Genomic DNA, 22,483 nt, shown 5'->3' on the forward strand with positions numbered 1-22,483 from the left:
AGTTTTACTCGGAGTCCTTGGTGCCATACTTGGTCGAATGCTGCCTTGATATCAAGGGCAGTCACTCTTGCCTCACCTTTGAAATTTAGTTTGTGTCTATATTTGGAGCAAGGCTGTAATGAGGAGCCAAGTGATTCTGGCAGAACCCAAACTGAGCATCAATGAGTAGATTAGAGGTGGCTAAGTACTGCTTGATAGCACTGTTAATGATTCCTTCCATCACTTTGTTGATGATTGGCAGTAGGCTTCTAGGGCGGTATTTGGCCGGGTTGTATTTGTCCTGCTTTTTATAGACAGGATATGCCAGGGCAATTTTCCACATTGTCGGTTAGAGACTAGTGTTGTAGCTGTATTGGAACAGTTTGGATAGGGACACAACCAATTCTGGAGCACAGGTCTTCACTACAGCTGGGATGTTGTCAGAACCCATAGCCTTTGCTGTGTCCACCGCACTCAGCCGTTTCTTGATGTCAAGTGGAGTGAATCAAATTGGCTGACGACTGGCATCTGTGATGGTGGGGACCTCAGGAGGAGGTTGAGAAGGATCGTCTACATTGGCATGTCTAGCTCAAGATGGTTGAAAGTGCTTCAGCCTTAACTTTTGCACTTACATGCCGATATCTGCTATCGTTGAGGATGGATGTTCATGGAGCCTCCTCTTTCCGTTAGTTGCTTAATTATCCACCATCATTCACAATCACCTATTCAACCATGACAGACACATCACCCAAACACATTGGACAACACTCACTGACGCACTTTAATTTCTCTTACAGGCCAAGGTGGCTCACAACTGGCCTGAGCACAAACATTGCAGGCATACTGTGCAAGCACGGCTGCAGAACCTGACCAAGCTGGAAGAGTCAGTTCTGGAGATAATTGGAGGGGCCGTCACTGAGGCCGTGGCGATCGATGAGGCTAAAACCATTGATGATGACAGTACGTTCATACCTAATCCTTCTCACATCCCACTTGCCCCTCATCCCACTTAAAAGCTGCTGATGGTGTAAGCATGCACATCTTGCTTTCCCCCCCTCCCCTCACCACAACCCGATCCTTGTACCTTTCCCCTTTCAGATACCCAAGAACTGCCACCAGCCCAGCCTGTGCAGGAAGAAGTAGAGGAGGAGAGTGATGGAGAAGAGACACCGTCACTCAATCTGACACTCCAAGGCACCAGCTAAGAAAATGACACTGCGTGAGCTTTAGAGGGTAATATAGAGGTGGGATCTGCACATGGTGAGTCAGTGGGCATGTGTGGGCTGCAGCCAGGCCAAGGGGAAAAGGTAGCACAAGTGACAGCTCCCCGAATGGCAGAGCACTCGGATGAAGACTTCGATGGGGTGGTCTTCAGAAGAAGGGTGATGGGCATGCGCACAGAAATTCTTGGTGCAATGGCAGGTCTGGTAATGAGCCTCTTGTCACTGTAAAGGAGCATGGAGGAGTCTGGCTCCAACATTGGAGGGGCTTTGCACGGAGCTTGGAGCCCATGATTTCCAGGATGGGAGTGATGGGTAAATTCCATTAGAGAACTTGTGGACCCAATCATGATGCTGGGTGCGACGGGTGATGTCACAGCACAAGCGGAAGCAACCCAATGTCTGAGTGCTGCAGTGGAAGCTCAAACTTCTGTCATGGATGCAACGACGGACGGTGAACTGCGAGATGTTTGCAGTGTTGCCTGTTCTAGTCTGGAAGGATCCTGTGGCAAAATGATTCAGGGCTACGGTCACCTTGAGGGCCACTGGCAGTGCCATCATCGCCTGCTCGGAGGCTGTAGGTCTGGTCCCAAGAGGTGGTAGGGTTCTGTTGACCACTTCCTTGGTGAAGCGGAACTACCAAATACATTGCATCTGGCTTGGGTGCAGATAGACGTGCTCTCGAAAGACCCTAGATGGGTAAGGCCTCCTACTGAAAGCCCTCCTCCCTCTGCAAGCAGCTTGCCTTTGCTACCTCTGCTCCATCTCCATGTTGCAGTGCAAGGGGGACTGTAAGTAGAGCCCCCATGACTGGGAGCAAGTGGTGTAGTCAGAAGCCTCCCTGTTGCAGCCAATGCCTTCCCAACTTCCCACACTTTAATAAGATTATAAATGTCTTCCAACAAGCCAGTATTAAAATAAACTCTGCAAGAGCCAGTACAAGAGAAATAATCAACTTAACTGCAAGTTAGATGTATCCTTTTAAATAGTGCTAGTGGGGGGGGTTCAGCTGTGCATGTTTTGGAGAGGGCATTGATTGGAACGGCAACATCCAAAATGGCAGGTTGTGCGTCAAACCATTGTTACGTGCTGACTGATGTCATGATCTGCCTCCACTGCATCCTGCCGGCGCACACAGATCCCAGTCATGCTATTGCCCTCCCCAAGATGGCGACCAGCTTGGGCCTCGCCGGAAGCACGGCGGCTGCCATTTTATTTCTTGAAACCGGCCTTAACTGCCCGGGCTAAGGTGCTGAATTTCGCAGCCTTGGTCTCCATAATGCATGTGCAATTGTCATTCCAACTAATGCTGTCATGGACAGATGCATCTGTGACAGGTGGATTGGTGAGGCCAGGGTCAAGTAGGTTATTCTCTCATGTTAGTAGCCTCACCATCCACCTCAAGCCCAGTCTTGCAGTTATGTCCTTCAATGGTGGTACTATCTAATCACTCTTGGTGGTGGACATTGAAGTTCTGTATGCTTGCTACCCTCAATGCTTCCTTCAAGCGATGTTCAACATAGGGTACTGATTCATCAGCTAAGGGAGGGTAATAAGTGTTAATCAGCCAGAGTTTTCCTTGCTCACATTAGACCTGAAACCATGAGATTTCATGAAGTCTAGAGTCAATGATGAATACTCACTACCACCCAACTATATATTACTGTACCTCACTCTGTTGGGTCTATCCTGCCACTGGAACAAGGCATACTCAGGATTGGTGATGGAGGAGTCTGGGACGTTGATATGATTCTGAGAGTGTGACAATATCAGACTTTTTCTTGACTAGTCTATGGGACAGCTCTCCCAACTTTGGTACCAGTCTCCAGATGTTAGTGAAAAGGACTTTGCAGGGTTGACTGGGCTGGGTGTGTGCTTCTTGTGTCCTGATCTGATGCCCAAGTAACAGCCAAATACGCCATCTGGTTTTATTATTGTTGTTATTTGTAGTGGTTTGATACAACTTAGTTTGTGATGATGGACAAACTCAAACTTGAATCCAGAAATTTGGGCGTGCATAGATTTCATATCTGGCTAATCTTTTTCTGAAGGAATCACATTCAGTTTGAGGTTAACGGCCTGAACTGAATGTAGTTTTTGTAAAAATTAAATTGGACTGTGTGTGAATTTAGCTCTTGATTTCCTTAGTTTCTTATCCTGTCATCATGAATTCTTTTGCATGTCCATTCATTCATGATTTATAAAAACCAGATCATGTTTCCCTCATCCCAGTGTTTGTTTTTCCAATGTATATGTTAAAATTATCAGTACTTATTTAACCTAACCTATGGGTCAAACGACTAGACGCTGCCCCTTTACACTTTGCGTTAAAAGTTACCTCCTTTCATGGGAGCACTCTGTTGAGTTTAAAAACCTCAATACTATAATGTCTGATCCTGATTTTAAAGCAACTTTGCTGATTAGTTATTTATTACTGTACCCAAACATATTTTATTACCAGATTATAAATACTCCTTAGTTAACTGTAACCTCAGATGACCATGCCGCCTAGAATTAATCCCACTGACAGCTGTATATTTCTGTTATGCAGCAAGTACTATTGGAATGTCTGCATGTTATTTAAATAAAATGGTACTCTTACCTTTGGGTTAAAAAGTAATTCAACACCATTCAGAATTCCTTCAGCCACATTTCCAGAAATAACTTGACGACTCTGATTGTTTATACTACGGTGGACTTTGGACTGAAAGAACTTGTCATTTTGATACAGGATAAATCCCAATTTTCCATCTTGCGTATAATCTGCATAAAGTAAACATCCTTATCAAGAAAAAACTTGAAACAAAACCTTAACTTGCTGAGATCTTGCCTTAGAATTTCCTCTGGGCAGTATTGTGAGAGTTGGGTCAGAATTTCAGTTAAGAGTAAAGTGTGCAGTATTTGGCTTCAAACTATTGAGGCTTTAGAGAGGGTATAACACAAAATCACTAGGATGTTGCCTGGTATGAAGAAATATAAATATGAAGAAAGACTCGATATTTTTTGGTGGACCAATGATTTACACAGAGAGTTGTGGAATTCAGTTCCAGCATTAATGGCTGAGGCAGAAACTATGGCCCCAAGTTTCGGCCCGCGCCGAAAACGGCGCACCTCCGAGCTGGACGCCTGTTCTTCACACCTAAAAGTGCGCTAGAAAAAAACTTCGATATTCTCCGGCTTCTCGGAGCTCGATCTCAGCTTGGCGCGGCGCGCTCTTCACAGCGGGGGGCGGAGCCAAACACTCGCGCCGATTCTCTAAGTAGTGGGGGGGCGGGTCCAATTTAAATGAGCCAACGTGGTGCCGGCAACCCTGCGCGTGTGCGTTGGAGCGTGCGCGCACGCGCAGTGTCAAGCAAACATTGGCACTCGGCCATTTTTAAAAAGGACTCTGCTGCCGTCGAGCCACTGACGCCGCCCCTTAAGCGTGGCCGAATGGCCTCAACCCCCTTGAAAAGCTGCGTGCATCTGGTGTTGATCCTTCGGCTGCCGGCCAGCCACTGATGCCGCTCCTATCCCATGGCCGAATGGCCTCAACCCCCTTGAAAAGCTGCGTGCATCTGGTGTTGATCCTTCGGCTGCCGGCCAGCCACTGATGCCGCTCCTATCCCATGGCCGAATGGCCTCAACCCCCTTGAAAAGCTGCGTGCGTCCGGTGTTGATCCTTCGGCTGCTGGCCAGCCACTAAGAGGATGAAGGCCTGCCTGCAGCACAGCAGCTCAGCTCGAAGGCTGCTTGCTGCCGCTGTTGGGGCTGCCGTCGAGACACTGACACCACACCCCTGCCTGTCTCCAACATGAAAGGCCTGCCTGAAGCACTTTCACACAGGTAGGAACATGGTTTATTTAATCTTTTCTTTGCTTATAAATTTTTATTCAGGTTGGATTTATTTGTATAATATTTGTATAAGTATAACTAAGGATTGATTGTAGAATTTAATGACTTCCTTTCCCCCCCCCTCCCCCCCCCCACATCGTTCCCTACACCTAATTTGTAACCTACGTCTGATTTTCTAAAGTGTAGACAAGGTTTTTTCGAGCGTACAAAAATCTTCACTTACTCCAAACTAACTTAGAATGGAGTAAGTTTTCACTGCAGAAACTTTGAAAACAGGCGTAAGTGGCCGGACACGCCCCCTTTTGAAAAAAAAATTCTGTTCCAAAGTGAAACTGTTCTAACTGACTAGAACTGGAGCAAACTAAATGCTGAGAATTTGAATTTCTAAGATACTCCGTTCTACACCAGTTGCTCCAAAAAATCAGGAGCAACTGAGGCCGAAACTTGGGCCCTATGACTCAGATGTTGCGGTTTGTAATGACGGTGTAACTGTCAACGTTCACCATCATTACCCTGTGAAAGTGACAACAACCTCGAGCGTCCGCACATGCACAGTTAAACATGGAAATCCAGAAGATGCTGTCGGTGATTCCCTGCTCCACCACAGGATGTGCTGTTGAAGACCCCACAGACAGCAATCTTTCTGAAATCACTGAACTGACAAGAACTTAAGCTTTTACATCGAATATCGCTGTTAAAAACACCAAAAAACTTAAGCCTTGCTCAATGAGGTGTAACTAGGTTTTTACTAGCGTACTTGATCATAATTACTGCTGAACAGCCTCTCTGGCCCTGGAAAGCTAATTTTATATTTGTGGATTGTCAAATTTTTCAATTAAGATCAAAATTACATATTTTTTATATATAAAAAAAAATGTAAATTTGTTTATGATATTTCATCTTCTACCTTAAACCCATGCGTAAGTCCCAATCTTTATCTTACTCCATGTGTAATATTTATAAAAAGTGAATGATAATCATTGCATTTTACTTCCTGGCTTTCCGTCTGTGAGAATTCTTTGATGTGATTGACTGCTTAGCCAGCTTGATGACATCACTGTTGCTGGATGCTGGAGATCCCCTAGACTTGGTGCCAGAATCAAATTAATGTCAGATAAGGTGAAATTGACACTCCAGAGATCAGCAGATCTTTGTGGGCAGCTTTCTTCGAGGTCAGCAGCGGGCGCTGTCACTTCGCCACTGACCACAAAATCCGAGCCAACTATGGCAATATTCAAAATTAGATTGGATAGGTGCATAAAGGAAAAGGGATTGAAGGATAGGGGAACAGGGCAGGTAAATGTAATTGGAACTATTTGCTCTTGTGGAGGATAAACGCTGACATGGACTGGATGGGCTGAAATGCCTGTTTCCATGTGAAACTTCTGTGTATTTCTATTTATTTCTGCTTGCTAGACAAATCTATTTTCCTGCTTCAAGGGGACTTGCTGCAGCACCAAGAATGGGCCGAGCTTCTATTAAAGGGAGCAGGAGCCCTCGAAATAATCTGCACTGAAATTTGGAAGGAGCTTTGGTGGAACACTGGATCAAGCCTTTTGTCTTTTGCACTGTATGGGAGGCAGAGAGGTAGTCATTTCTTACCTGCTTGCCAGTCCTCATGCACCATGTTTCTCCTGCTCCACTCCCCGCCCAATCATCTCCTTTCTTCAGTTTTTCTTTGGCAACAGCAGTGGAAGGGTGATAAGCGAGGCACTGCATGCGGAGTACAGCCCGGTGCTGTCCTGCAATGCCCAGGCCTTCCAGGGTGATTACCTCCAATACATGCCATGTAAAGACTACTATGATTTTGAGATTTCACTAGTTAGCTGTTGTAAAAGTCATGAGTTTCATCTTCACATCATGTGACCAATACACTGAGGGGTCGAAATTCAGTTTCTACCACCACCTATTACCACGCACGGGAGGCGGAAAATGGGCGGCAAAGGCCTACCTTCGACGATGAGCGGCGGTCACGCTTGCATAGAAATTCAGTCGACTCTTTGGTAGAGGCACCGAGAGCTAACGCTGCGCCGGCCAACGCCACCCACGTGGTGACCTCATCCAGCGTGCAACGCCTCCTAGGCACCTCTATTGCGATATTTAGTTTGAACATTGGCCTTCCCGGCAGGCGTTCCTACAGACTGGAAAAAGCGGTGAGTAAACAGCGGAACTCTGGCGGAATCGGCCAGAGAGCAAGGTAAGTTTTTTTTCTTTACTTACATCTTCATTTTTTCATTAGTTGTAACAGTGGGGAAGTTTGTGTGTGGGTCGGAGAAGTTGAGTTTTTTTTCTTTCTTCATTTTTTTTCCCATTTTCCAGCTAGCATGGCGGCAGCCTCCCGTTGTGAAATTCAGTCGGCCTCCTGTGCTCCCACCCGAGAATGAATGTGCAACGCCACTTTTTAGCGCTGCTTTCTCCTCTTTGGGCATAAAAACTAAATTTGGCAGTTTAAGCCTGCACCTAACGCCTGGTGGTAAAATCAGCACTCGGGCGGTGACAACGTCTCAAAAAAGACGGTATCAAATTTCGACCCCTGAGTGATACCAAAACAATCCTCTGTCTTGGAAAAAAATACCAAGTTTGTTAAAAAGGCTTCAATGAAGAAAACAGAGGACCTTCATACTCACTTGTAGAAACATTGACAAACATTTGAACTTCTGCATTTGTATTTAGTAAGAACTTTGAGGCGTTGGTGTTCAGTTCAATTCGTTTTGAGACTAAGGTGTCATCACCTGCAATAGACACAATTCATAGTAAGAAATGTACCCATTTCAAACATTTCTGTAAGTTGAAATATTCTCATCCTGATTGGGATGCACGGTAAAAGCTGCAAATTTCCAGATGACAATTTCAATTTTTTTGTGGACACATTAGCAGCAATAACCGTGGTGGCACAGGATATCAGTGTGTTCTTATGCTTACTATACTTGTTATTTTAAAAAAGATGTTTTTCTTAATTATGTCACCATATTAAAGTGATATTGGCCTGAAAATAAATGTAATACTTCCATCCATTCTTACACATTTTTCATGATTTCTTTTGAAAGGCAGAGTTATCAGAATTCTGGTTGTGCCAGTTCCCAGGACCTCCTTTCATGAGCACAATGGCACTATAAATATTACAACCGACAGACTGAGGTAGGTGTTTTTGTGTGAGTGTACGTGCTTAATTTGGTACAGGATGAGTATTATAGAGAATATTTATTCTTTGACTAATTCTTAGCATTATGCATCCTAACCATGGGTCAGAGAGCCTCCTCTGAGCTATTTAGTACAGAAGGACACTCCAAATCAACAACAACTTACATTTATATAGTGCCCCTACCATAGTGAAATGTCCTAAGGCATGTCATAGAGGGGCTGATCAAACACTGGGCAGAAATAGAGAGAAGATTAGGTTGGGTGACTTTAAGAAGTAGGCTTTTAGAAGCTTTTGAAGGGTAGAGGTGGGGAAGAGAAATGTGAAGGCAAAGGAGTTTAGGGAAGAGAATTCCAGAGTACTGTAGGCTATGACATCGGAAAGCTGTCAGTGCCAGCTATGGAGAAAAGGGGGACATAAGGGAATGGAAGGAGTGTGGGGGGGGGGGCGGGGGGTGGAAGGAGTAGTGCAGGCTCAGAAATATGGAGGGTGCAAGCTGGCACGTAGAACTGAAGGATGTAAGATGAAGCAAGGCCATAGAGGGATTTGCAATGGAGGACAAGGATTTTCAAATCAATGCACTGGGATCGGGCTATCAATCTATTGCAGTGTGAGCCTGGAGCCTTGTGACACAACTAGTGAGTGAGCCATTATAGAATCATAGATGTTTACAGCACGGAAGAATGCCATTTGGCCTGTCGAGCCCGTGCCGGTTTCCTGCAAGAGCACTTCAGCTAGTCCCACTCCCCCGCCCTTTCCCTGTAGCTCTGCATTTTTTTTTTCCTTCAGGTACTTATCCAACTCCCTTTTGAAAGCCATGATTAAATCTGCCTCCACCACCCTTTCAGGCCGTGCATTCCAGATCCTAACCACTCGCTGCGCAAAAAAGTTTTCCCTCATGTCCCCTTGGGTTCTTTTGCCAATCACCTTAAATCTGTGTCCTCTGGTTCTCAACCCTTCTGTCAATGGGAACAGTTTCTCTCTATCTACTTTGTCCAGACTTCTCAAGATTTTGAACACCACTATCAAATCTCCTCTCAGTCTTCTCTGCTCAAGGAGGACAACCCCAGCTTCTCCAGTCTACCCATGTAACTGAAGTCCCTCATTCCTGGAATCATTCTCGGAAATCTTTTCTGCGTCTTCTCTAAGGCCTTCACATCCTTCCTAAAGTGTGGTGCCCAGAATTGGACACAATACTCCAGTGAGGCCGAACCAGTGTTTTATACAGGTTCATCATAGTTTCCACGCTTTTGTACTCTATGCCTCTATTCATGAAGCCCAGGATCCCGTAAGCTTTTTTAACTGTTTTTTCAACCTGCCCTGCCACCTTCAACGATTTGTGCACATACACCCCTAGGTCTCTCTGTTCATGCACCCCCCCTTTAGGGTTGTACCCTTTAGTTTATATTTCCTTTGCTCATTATTTCAAAAAAAAAATGTATCACTTTGTTCTTTTCTGCATTAAATTGCATCTGCCGCGTGTCCGCCCATTTCACCAGCCTGTCTATGTCCTCTTGACGGCTATCACTCTCCTTCTCACTGTTCACTTCCAAGTTTTGTGTCATCTGCAAATTTTGAAATTGTGCCCTATACACCCACATCCAAGTCATTAATATATATCAAGACAAGCAGTGGTCCTAGAACCGATCCCTGGGGAACACCACTGTATACCTTCCTTCAGTCCTAAAAACAACCATACATCACTACTCTATATTTCCTGTCACTTAGCCAATTTTGTATCTATGCTGCCACTTTCCCTTTTATTCTTTGGGCTTCAAATTTGCTGGCAAGCCGATCATGTGGAACTTTGTCGAACGCCTTTTGGAAATCCATATACACCATGTCAGCAGCATTGCCCTTATTAGCCCTCTCTTAACTCATCAAAAAACTCGATCAAGTTGGTCAAACACGATTTGCATTTAACAAATCTGTGTTGGCTTTCCTTAATTAATCACTAAATCATTAAATTGCTTTTGATTCTGGCAAAGTCATACTAAACATTATGTAAAAACTCCTAATCTATTTTGCAATTTTTGAATCTATGGACCATCCCATTTACTCCTCACTTCCATCTCTCTCTATCTTCCTCTTTACTTCTGCCTATCTCTACTTCAGTATCCCTCCTATTCAGCATGGACCAGTTGGGCCCAATGGTCTGTCTCTGTTGTAAATTATATGTAGAGCTGAGAGTCTCCTGGCTGATGGTCTTCTGTGGGAATGCAATCTATTGGGGACAGGAGTGCTGGCTCAGTCTTTGTGAACTTGGGTCAGCCATTTGCTCCAATATGGGCCAACTGACTTGCTGCTCCAAGTCCCAGCACAGAGCCACAGTGAGGGGAGAAGAGCTTTATTAATGAAAATCGCTCTTCCCTAGCAAGCCCACATGGAGAAATGGCTGATCTGCCCACTGGCTTATGAAAATTTGTTAAGAATCATAGACTGCACTGACAGCTTTGTCAGCAAGAGTGTACTCGATTAGTGTACACTTCCTACCCCCAGCAACTCTGCCCTCCTTCATGCGAGAATTACAAAAAGAAAAGCAATTTTTCGCTTTTCTGCAGGATGATAGCAGCGCTGCTAGAGCAGGAGGCACATGTCAGCCCAGCAGAGTCCTGCTGAGAAACACAACAACATCGTATGTGATCCTTTTAAGAACATTCTCATAACCCAACCGACAGATCCTCTGTTACTGTAGTGGAAGAGATCAAATGGCAGACCTTCAAGAGCAGAAGGGATTCGGGTGATGAATGAGCAGGGATGGGGCTTGACTGGATGAGTTGGAGTTTGTGTAGGCTGGCGCAAAGGTGCTCAACTTCCTTTCACAGCAAACTATTTATTTCTATTTCCCCCAAGAAGCAGACAGCAGAATATATCACAGACTACTTTCATTACATGTGTAAATAAAAGCAGGTGAAAATAAGATAAAATAAAGTTGTACCTTTTAATACCGAAAGCATAATTCCATGTGTCATGCCACTCTCTAATATAATGGACGAAACTGCAAGATTGGGCTGGACCACCTGGCCGAAATTAATTTCTAGATCTGTGAGGACGTTCCCCAAAATTTCTGTCAGGCTAGAATTAAATACAAAGTAAATGCCTTCTACTCATACACATATAGACAGACATATAAAATACACATAGAGGCCTGGAGTTTCCTCTGAAAGTTGCACCCGTAAATGCGCCCAATGTCACGGCCATTTTGCCGATGTCAAGTTGCAGCCAAGTATCCTCCCAATATCATTAGAATATGCCCAAACTTAAAATGGGCAGAAATGGGTGAAAATCACCATAAACAATTGGAGCCAAAGGAAAGCGCAGAACCCTTGCCATATATTGCTGCTTTTAAGTGTGAAAATGTTAGTTTCAACTCATTTAACCATCATTCATGCACATCAGGCACAGCATGTTCAGGAACTTGCAATTGGGGAAGCTTTTCAATATCTAATGAGTTATGCCAGAACAATCCATTCAAAGAAACAACGTACAGAGCAGGTCTCAGTGAGAATACATTTTTTAAAAACACTCTAAACATTGCAATTAAACACCAGGAGAATTATGTTCTTTCCTGCTGCGCTTGAAAATCTGGTCACAATGTTGAGAGACCCACGAGTAAATGTAATTGGAGGATACTTGTCATGTATGTAACCTTCACATAACTGTAACCTTTATGTAACAACACTGTACACTGTCTACACCTAAGAAATGCACACCTTGACCACAGGGGGTGAATTTGTGGGAGACACTCCACCTGGTCATCCAGGTATATAAAGGGAGGTCCCACACAGGGTCAGCAATCCTTGGTCCTGTAAATAAAGGTACAGGTCACAGAGTGACCTTGTCTCCAGTATGTGCCTCGTGTTGATTTGCTGCAGAGTGTAAGGACATAACATTTGGCGACGAGAAACGGGAATCAACGACTCACGAGAATGGCCACCAGTAGCACAGAGGAACGGTACTGTGTTAGTGAGGACTGGGACGATTTCATTGAGAGGCTCCAGCAGAGCTTTGTCACGAAGGACTGGCTGGGAGCGGCGGCTGGGAGCGGCAGCGGCAGCGGCTGACAAGCAAAGGGCGCATCTACTGACCAGCTGTGGACCTAAGACATACACGCTGATGAAAGACCTGCTCGCACCCGAGAAGCCGGCAGACAAGACCTTTGAAGAGCTCAGCAAACTGATCGGTGAGCACCTCAAACCAGCGAGCAGTATACACATGGCCCAACACCATTTCTATACGCATCGACGTCGGGAAGGGCAGAGTATACCGGACTTTGTTGCGGACCTTCGGCGCTTGGCCAGCCTCTGTAAGTTCACAGATGCCTGCAGGGGGGAGATGTTGCAGGATTTCTTCATTGAGGGCATTGGTCATGCCGGGATTTTTAGGAAGCTAATTGAGACCAAGGACTTGACCTTGGAAGCAGCGGCGTTGATGGCTCAAAAATTCATGGCGGGGGAGGAGGAAACCAAGATCATATACGCGCGCAACTCTGCTCCCAACGTGCCGATGGAGCAGGGAGTTAACATGGTAAACGCGACTCAGAACCTCGCAGGCAGGCAAGGGCATTTCGACACCAACCAGGCAGTAACAGACTCTAGGGTGGGCCCTCAACAGAGACAATGGCAGGTCGAACGGACAATTACACCATCACAAGGGACAATACGTCCCGGGCTGGAGCCATTGACACCCACTAACAGAGTGCTCAAGAGTAATCAAAGAGACAATCAGAGAGGAATGCTTGTTAACAGCTCTTTTGTTCACAACAATCTCAGCTTATGCTGGATGTGCAGGGGTAGACATGCTACGAAAACCTGCAGGTTTCAACAATTTATCTGCAGTGAGGCTGGTTTATGAAGCGGATGAACCACAAGAGGGGTCTGCAAGGCAGGGTGATGCTTGGGACACAGCTATAATCGCTGAAGTTCAGCGGGTTCAGGTGGCAAACATCCACAGCTCATACACAAAGACGCCACCTATGATGATGAGAGTACTGTTAAACGGCATCCCGGTATGCATGGAGCTGGACACAGGAGCCAGCCAGTCACTTATGAGTGTCCAACAATTCGAGAAACTATGGCCACTCAGAGCTAGCAAACTAGAACGCATTAACACGCAATTACGGATGTACACCAAAGAGATCATCCCAGTGCTAGACAGTGCAATGTTGCTGGTCACACATAATGGATCAGAGAACCGGCTGCCACTCTGGATTGTCCCGGGAAATGGTCCCGCGCTTTTGGAGAGGAGCTGGCTAGCTGAGATGAACTGGAAATGGGGGGATGTGCATGCCATTTCATCTGTGGAGCGAAGTTCATGCTCATAGGTTCTACAAAAGTTTGAGTCACTATTTCAACCTGGTGTCGGTACTTTCAAAGGTACCAAAGTAATGATACGCATCACCCCGGACGCCACACCAGTGCACCACAAAGTCAGAGCTGTGCCGCATATGATGCAGGAGAAAATTGAGAGTGAGTTGGACAGGTTGCTAAGAGAGAGCATAATTTCGCCCATTGAATTCAGCGACTGGGCAAGCCCCATCGTCCCTGTCCTAAAAACGGATGGCTCGGTCAGGATTTGTAGCAACTACAAGGCCACCATCAACCGAGTGTCAATACCCGCTTCCGAGAGCGGAGGATCTTTTTGCCACACTGGCAGGCGGCAAGCTGTTCACCAAGTTGGACCTCAGTTCGGCCTACATGACCCAAGAACTGGCCGTAGAATCCAAGCTACTGACCACCATCACCACGCACAAGGGGCTGTTTGTTTACAACCGGTGTTCATTTGGCATTCATTCAGCAGCCGCTATCTTTCAAAGGAAATTGGATTGCCTGCTCAAATCCATACAATCGTATTTCAGGATGACATCCTTATCACGGGTCAAGACACCGAGGAACACCTCCACAACCTGGAGGAGGTGCTACACTGACTGGACCGGGTAGGCCTGCGACTAAAGAAGTCCAAGTGTGTGTTTTTGGCCCCAGAGGTCGAGTTTTTGGGCAGGAGGGTTGCTGCAGATGGGATCTGGCCCACCGAATCCAAAACGGAGGCGATCCGTCGCGCGCTCAGGCCCAGCAACACATCGGAGTTGCGGTCATTTCTGGGATTATTGAATTATTTCGGGAACTTTCTGCTGAACTTAAGCACATTGTTGAAGCCGCTATACGTGCTCCTGCGTAAGGGTTGTGATTGGTTTTGGGGGGACTGTCAGGAACGGGTTTTCAATCGGGCGCTGAAACTGCTTTGTTCTAACAAGCTGTTGACTCTGTACAACCCCTGTAAGAAATTAGTTTTGACATGTGATGCATCATCCTATGGGATTGGGTGCGTGTTGCAGCAGAGTAATGATGAGGGCCAACTCCAACCTGTGGCTGTCACTCTCCCAAGCAGAAAGGAGATATGGGATGGTTGAAAAGGAAGCACTCGCGTGTGTCTACGGGGTGAAAAAGATGCACCAGTACCTTTTTGGCAGAAGGTTCGAGTTAGAAATGGACCACAAGCCGTTAACATCCCTGTTGACCGACAACAAAGCTGTCAATGCCAATGTGTCAGCTCGCATACAGCGATGGGCTCTCACGCTGGCTGCGCATGACTACACCATACGGCACCGGCCAGGCACCAAAAATTGCGCTGACGCGCTCAGCAGGCTCCCACTGGCCATCACTGAGGGGGCAGCGGAGCAAAGCGCCGAGATGGTCATGGCTGTCGATGCTTTCGACAGCGCAGGCTTCCCCCATCACAGCCCACCAGATCAAAACCTGTACAAACCGAGATCCCCTCCTATCCTTGATGAAGAAATGTGTCCTTACTGGGGATTGGGCGCCCGCACACGGAGCATGCCCTGAAGAGGTCAGACCGTTTCACAGACGGATGGATGAACTCTCCATCCAAGCCGACTGCCTACTTTGGGGAAGCCGGGTAGTCATGCCCCAGAAGGGAAGGGAAGCATTCATCAGGGAACTCCACAGTGAGCACCCAGGCATTGTGCTAATGAAGGCCATTGCCCGGTCACATGTATGGTGGCCGAGAATTGATGCAGGCCTGGAACACTGTGTTCGCAGGTGCACGACGTGTGCCCAGCTGGACAATGCCCCCAGGGAGGCCCCACTCAGCCTGTGGCCCTGGCCCACCAAGCCATGGTCACGTATTCACGTAGACTACGCGGGCCCGTTCATGGGGAAAATGTTCCTCATTATTGTTGACGTGTACTCGAAGTGGATCGAGTGCATCATATTGAATTCATGCACGTCATCCACCACAGTGGAGAGTCTGCATGCAGTCTTTGCGACCCACGTCTTCCCAGACATCCTGGTTAGCGACAACGGCCCATGCTTCACTAGCTATGAATTCCGGGAGTTCATGTCGGGTAATGGCATTAACCATGTCAGGACAGCACCATTCAAGCCGGCTTCCAATGGCCAGGCGGAACGTGCGGTCCAAATCATAAAACAAGGCATGCTCCCGATTCAAGGACCCTCCCTTCAATGCCGCCTATCGCGCCTCCTGCTGGCCTATAGGTCCCGACCGCATTCGCTCACGGGAGTCCCGCCAGCGGAACTACTCATGAAACATACACTTAAAACTCGGCTGTCTCTCATTCATCCAGTCCTGTCAGACATTGTTGAGGGCAAGCGCCAGTCCCAAAATGAGTGCCATGACCATAACTCAAAGGGGAGATGTATAGAAATCGATGACTCTCTATTTGTTCTCAATCACGCTTTGGGGCCCAAGAGACTTGAGGGTACTGTAATTGGTAAAGAGGGGAATAGGGTCATAGTAGTCAGACTTAACAATGGACAGATATGCCGCAAGCATCTGGACCAAGTAAAAAAAAAAGGTTCAGCATGGACACTGAGGAACCTGAGGAACATCATGAGATGCTGCCCTCACTACTGCCAGTGAACGAGCAACAAGAACCTTCAGCAACATGCACAGTCCCTGCGGCCAGCCCGGATGAGCCGGAATCACCACAGGTGACAAAGACGCATGCCAAGGCTCAACAACCAGAGCCCGACTGCGGCGCTCTACGAGAGAGCATCGACTGCCTGAAAGACTCAATCTTTGACCCAAAGATGTTGGGGGGGGGGGGGGGGGGGGGGGGGGGGAGGTGGTGGTATCATGTATGTAACCTTCATGTAACTGTAACCTTCATGTAACAACACTGTACACTGTATACACCTAAGAAATGCACACCTTGACCACAGGGGGTGAACTTGTGGGGGACACTCCTCACCTGGTCATCCAGGCATATAAAGGGAGGTCCCACGCAGGGTCAGCACTCCTTGGTCCTGTAAATAAAGGAACAGGTCACAGAGTGACCTTGTCTCCAGTATGTGCCTCGTGTTGATTTGCTGTAGAGTGTAAGGACATAACAATACTCGTACTTGAGAATTCGGACATAGCCATTTTGTGAACAGAGAATTACTTGGACAAAGGGTTTGATAGATGGACGAAAAAGATTGAGGTGACTTGGGTGTATTATAATTATGCGTATAGCTCACTCAAGGCCAAAAGTCCGCGATCTTTTAAGCCATGTAATTGGTTTGTGCAAAGATCACACTTGTTTCTGGGTGCAACTGCAGAGGAAACTACAAGCCACAATCTTTCTTACTTGTCTGAGATCATTTACATTTTCAATAACTATGCAGACAAATGCCAAATCTGACATTTTAAACTTGATGCTGGTACTTTATTGGCTATTGGACGAACTGTAACTTTGAATAAAATTGTTTTGGTAAAATTTGAGTTGCACTATGATCATCAGCCTGTGAAAAGCACAGTTGCCAGAAGAGCAAAATAGTATTTTTATCTTTTGGAACCATTCAATATATGTGTTATAAGTATTTGTCCAATTCTCTTTTGAATGTGATGCCATTTTACTGCAGTGCGGGCAGGTACAGCAGGAGTGGCGAGGTCGGGGCAAAAGAGCGGCAAAAGTTTGTTGAGGGATGTGATCGGGACCCAGGAGAGGCGAGAGTTCAGGGCCCAGAAGAGGCGAGGGCCGACGGGCAGCACGGGCCAGCCCACACTGCGATATGTGTACGCACTAGGTCCGTGCAGCAGAGCTGGTCTCCAGTCGTCTTGGTTAATCCTTGCCACTGGACCAAGACCTAGCTCCGTCAAGCCTGTGTGGTGGCTGGGGATAAAAAAATCCACACACAGGCATCTTCCACCCTTCAAGATGTAGTTTGGGATCCGCAATATTAGGTCCTTCATTGAAACATCTGTGAACTCATCCCTTTTCGGCATGGAAGCAAGTCATCCTCGTTTCAAGGGACTGCCTATGATGATGATGATGCTGATGATATAAAGGGGGCATCTTAGGGTCTTAAGAGAAGTAGTGGCAGGGAGAGTGGATGCATTGTAATTTACCAAAAATTCCCTAGATTTTGGGGAGGTCCCAGCAGATTGGAAAACTGCAAATGTAACACCCCTATTTAAAAAAGGAGGCAGACAAAAAGCAGGAAACTATAAATCAGTTAGCCTAACATCTGTGGTTGGAAAAATGTTGGAGTCCATTATTAAAGCAGCAGTAGCAGGACATTTGGAAAAGCATAATTCAGTCAGGCAGAGTCAGCATGGATTTATGAAGGGGAAGTCATGTTTGACAAATTTGCTGGAATTCTTTGAGGATGTAATAAACAGATTGAATAAAGGGGAACCAGTAGATGTGGTGTATTTGGACTTCCAGAAGGCATTTGACAATGTGCCACATAAAAGGTTACTGCACAAGATAAATGTACAAGGGGTTGGGGGTAACATATTATCATGGATAGAGGATTGGCTAAATAACAGAAAACAGAGAGTCGGGATAAATGGTTCATTCTCGGGTTGGCAATCAGTAACTAGTGGGGTGCCGCAGGGATCAGTGCTGGGACCCCAACTATTTACAATCTATATTAACGACTTGGACAAAGGGACCGAGTGTAACGTAGCCAAGTTTCCTGACGATACAAAGATGGGTGGAAAAGCAATGTGTGAGGAGAACACAAAAAACCTGCAAAAGGACATAGGTAGGCTAAGTGAGTGGGCAAAAATTTGGCAAATGGAGTATAATGGAAAGTGTGAGGTTATGCACTTTAGTAGATAAAAAAATCAAAGAGCAAGTTATTATTTAAATGGAGAAAAATTGCAAAGTGCTGCAGTACAGCGGGACCTGGGGGTCCTGGTGCATGAAACACAAAAAGGTTAGTTCGCAGGTACAACAAGTGATCAGGAAGGCCAATGGAATCTTGGCCTTTATTGCAAAGGGGATGGAGTATAAAAACAGGGTATTGGTGAGGCCACCCCTAGAATACTGCATACAGTTTTGGTTTGGCAGATGTGGTATAATGTGGATAAATGTGAGATTATCCACTTTGGTGGTAAAAACAGGAGGGCTGATTATTATCTGAATGGTGACAGATTTGTAAAGGGGGAGGTGCAACGAGACCTAGGTGTCATGGTACATCAGTCATTGATGGTTGGCATACAGGTGCAGCAGGCGGTGAAGAAGGCAAATGGCATGTTGGCCTTCATAGGGAGAGAATTCGAGTATAGGAGCAGGGTGGTCTTACTACAGTTGTTAAGGGCCTTGGTAAGGCCACACCTTGAATATTGTGTACAGTTTTGCTCTCTTAATCTGAGGAAGGACATTCTTGCTATTGAGGGAGTGCATCGAAGGTTCACCAGACTGATTCCAGGGATGACAGGACTGACATATGAAGAAAGACTGGATCGACTAGGCTTGTATTCAATGGAATTTAGAGGAATGAGAGGGGATCTCATAGAAACATATAAAATTCTGACGGGACTGGACAGGTTAGATGCAGGAAGAATGTTTCTGATGTTGGGGAAGTCCAGAACCAGCGGTCATAGTCTAAGGATAAGGGGTAAGCCATTTAGGACTGAGATGAGGAGAAACTTCTTCACTCGAGAGTTGTGGGCATGTGGAATTCTCTACCACAGAAAGTTGTTGGGGCCAGTTCGTTAGATATATTCAAAAAGGAGTTAGATGTGGCCCTCATAGCTAAAGGGATCAAGGGGTATGGAGAGAAAGCAGGAATGGGGTACTGAAATGCATGATCAGCCATGATCATATTGAATGGTGGTGCAGGCTTGAAGGGCTGAATGGCCTACTCCTGCACCTATTTTCTATGTGTCTATGTTTCTATGTTTCCATATTTAAGAAAGGATATACTTGCTTTTGAGGCAGTTCAGAGAAGGTTCACTAGTTGATTCCAGAGATGAGGGTGTTGACTTATGAGGAAAGATTGAGGAGGTTGGGCCTCTACTCATTGGAATTCAGAAGAATGAGAGGTGATCTTATCGAAACGTATAAGATTATCAGGGGGCTTGACAAGGTGGATTCAGAGGGGATGTTTCCAATGATGGGGGAGACTAGAACTAGAAGGCATAATCTTAGTTTTAAATGGGCGGCCCTTTATTCTAAGATGAGGAGGAATTTCTTCTCTGAGGGTTGTGAAACTGTGGAATTCGCTGTCTCAGAGAGTTGTGGAAGCTGGGACATTGAATAAATTTAAGACCGAGATAGACAGTTTCTTAACCGATAAGGGGTTATGGGGAATGGGCAGCGAAGTGGAGCTGAGTCCATGATCGGATCAGCCAGGATGGTATTAAATGGCAGAGCAGGCTCGATGGGGCCGCATGGCCTTCTCCTGCTCCTATTTCTTATGTTTTTATATTATAAGCGGGGTGCCTATATGGGTGTTCCATTAATAGATAATATAATGAATGCGTTTCTATCACCGATTCAATGAGGGTCTCTTTTTTTTCCTCCCTAAATAGATAGGGTCAGCATTCAGGTTTTTTGTTTCAGCTTTAATTTTGCCCTTGGATGAGGTAAACTTTGTGTGATCATGACCTAAACCTGAAGATAAAGCCCAATCGACAGTCCCAATGGCCATTTGCTCAAGCTTTCTTAGACTGCAAATGAACTTGCATATCTCCAGTATACTGTTCACCTCTATACTGGAAAGGAGAAGTTGTAAACACCACTACACTGGAGCAATCAGACACAGACATACGACCAGGGATTGGATGCAGACTCCACTTCAGCCCCAGATCACTCTGGAAGCCTCTGTCAATACTAGCCCCCAGAAGCAAGATGCCAACCGTCTAAGCTTCCATGGCAGCAGTGTGAGCAAAGGTGTTGCCTTGAGGGCTTTCTGCCCCCTGTGGGCAAAAGAATCTTCCTCTTCCTGTCCATCACCTGGACCAGGGCCTTCAACATGGCATCAGAGAACCTGGGTGCCCTATCTGGACCTCTTCCAGCCATTCTTTTTAATGTCCCTGTTGTCTGCAGCCAGTGTACACCTCCCATTTAAGAGGTGCTGGCTGCCTTTAAGTAGCTTCAGATACCCTTGAATTTCCACCCTCGCAATGAGTTGTACTGGCCGCACGCCTGAATTATTTTAATGAATTTGCACCAGACCTTCATGTGGTCCCAGGGATGCGAACAGGCACATGCTGCCTGTACTCATTTATGGGCGCGATCGAATTTCTAGGCCATCATCTTTTTATTATCTTGTCTACAGGGAGAGTTAGAGATAAACGTTCTACTGAAAGCACTATTATATCACCATTAGATTATTCACTTGTTCATTGTGTGTTTAACAAATTTGCTTCATATGTTAAACTAAGATTAAGATCTGATGCAATGCTCCACTACTTTTGAAGCCTGGAGGAGTTATCTTATGAAGCCATAACATAATCGAGTACCAAACAGGACTTACTATTTGTTTACCTGGGCATAATACTGAAAGGTTACCTAGATTTCAAGGCGATGATAGACACTGCCAAAGGTTTAGGATGTTGGGACTCACCAATGACTAATCTAACATATGAGAGCCAAAATAATCTACATTAAGAAAGTTTAAGAAGTCCCAAAAATGTAACAGCAAAAATGTTTTCTTCTACTTTAAATGTACTAGTGGCACATGTAAAACAGATCCCTTATCATATCTATTTTGTGCAAAATTCACAGTGTGAAACATTTGATTAAAATACTGAGTAACAATAATTCCCACACACTTCAACTGGAAAATCATAGACTCACAGTTCCCAAGGTGCTATTTTTGTGAGCACCATTGCCTACTAGGAATGTCAGATTAAATTTATGCTTGATGCATACAACTAGAGTACAAACATTATCTCACCTCTGTGTAATGTTAAAGATCTCATTTGTGGGATCAAATGCTATTTCATTAACATTGAGAAGTTGACTGATTGTAGTAATTGCCATGAAAGCAGCCTGCAAATCATAAATCAAAAAGTACAGTTATGTAGTCTCCATAACCATTGCAAAGCAAGTCAAATACCAAGAAGCTCAACATAATCCAGAACAAAGCAATTTTCTTGATCAATACCCCTGCTATTGGATTCAATATCTATCCCCTCCATCATTGACACCCTATAATAAAAAAAAGACTTGCATTTATATAGCGCCGTTCATGACCACTGGATGTCGGAAAGCACTTTACAGCCAATGAAGTACTTTAGTTATTGTGGTAATATAGGAAAAGCATAGGAACTATGGCAGCAGTATCTATGATCTACAGGATGCATTGCAGCAAAGTTACTTTGACAGCACCCCCTCCCCTGTAACCGCTAGAACCGAGAAGGACAAGTGTAGCAACGTTGTAGCAATGCAGTTACCTCCAAGTCATGCATCATCCTTGCTTAAACACATTGTCGTCATTCCTGCATTGTTGCAGGGTCAGTATCATGGAATTCCCTACCGAAATCGCCACATGGACTGCAACAATTCAAGGAGAAGGCACAATATCACCTTCTCCAAACAACTAGGGATGAACAATGAATCCAGTCTTGCCAGCATCACCCACATCCCAAGAATAAATATAAAACAATGAACACAGTGCACTCTGAGATAGGAATTAATTATTCAGATACTAAAGCCAGTTAAAAAGTCATTTATATATGTTATAAATTCGGGTCTGCTATAGATGCCTTCTCGGGATATCCTATGTGGCACAGCTGATGCACACCGTGCAATATTGACTTATACAATAATGTAACCCAGGGGATATAACAAACAGGATATTGTGTCATTTGTATGTGCCCTCACATGTACTTCTCTGATCTTTATGAAGGGGGAGTGATTAAACCCTTGGTAAGCTGAGGCCAGATACAAACTGTTAAGCTCCTTTATTTCACAGAGAGCTTGTTACCATACAGAGCAACCGTTCTAATCAGACTCACTTCATTCAATCAGAACAACTTATCTTTGCATTTACAATCTCTTTTAATAACTTGGATGAAGGGATTGAGTGTAATGTAGCCAAGTTTGCTGATG

At 45.5% G+C, this 22,483-nt stretch overlaps 1 protein-coding gene and 1 long non-coding RNA gene across 3 annotated transcripts in view; one reads left to right on the plus strand and one right to left on the minus strand.

Moving 5' to 3' along the window:
- The window catches only part of adgrg7.1 (adhesion G protein-coupled receptor G7, tandem duplicate 1), a 103,369-nt gene that overhangs the window by 20,013 nt on the left and 60,873 nt on the right, over positions 1-22,483 (minus strand). For both annotated transcript variants that reach the window (XM_070893683.1, XM_070893684.1), the window contains exons 6-9: positions 21,327-21,421; positions 11,111-11,247; positions 7,661-7,765; positions 3,802-3,962 (exon numbers count right to left, since the gene is read on the minus strand). In XM_070893683.1, the coding sequence (XP_070749784.1) occupies positions 3,802-3,962; positions 7,661-7,765; positions 11,111-11,247; positions 21,327-21,421 (498 nt within the window). The remainder of the gene's footprint in view (positions 1-3,801; positions 3,963-7,660; positions 7,766-11,110; positions 11,248-21,326; positions 21,422-22,483) is intronic.
- The window catches only part of LOC139276150 (uncharacterized), a 35,760-nt gene continuing 14,805 nt past the window's right edge, over positions 1,529-22,483 (plus strand). Inside the window, exon 1 of the long non-coding RNA XR_011595826.1 lies at positions 1,529-8,171. This is a non-coding gene — a long non-coding RNA (uncharacterized lncRNA). The remainder of the gene's footprint in view (positions 8,172-22,483) is intronic.

The sequence above is a fragment of the Pristiophorus japonicus genome, chromosome 11 (genome assembly GCF_044704955.1).
Source record: "Pristiophorus japonicus isolate sPriJap1 chromosome 11, sPriJap1.hap1, whole genome shotgun sequence".
NCBI lineage: Eukaryota > Metazoa > Chordata > Chondrichthyes > Pristiophoridae > Pristiophorus > Pristiophorus japonicus.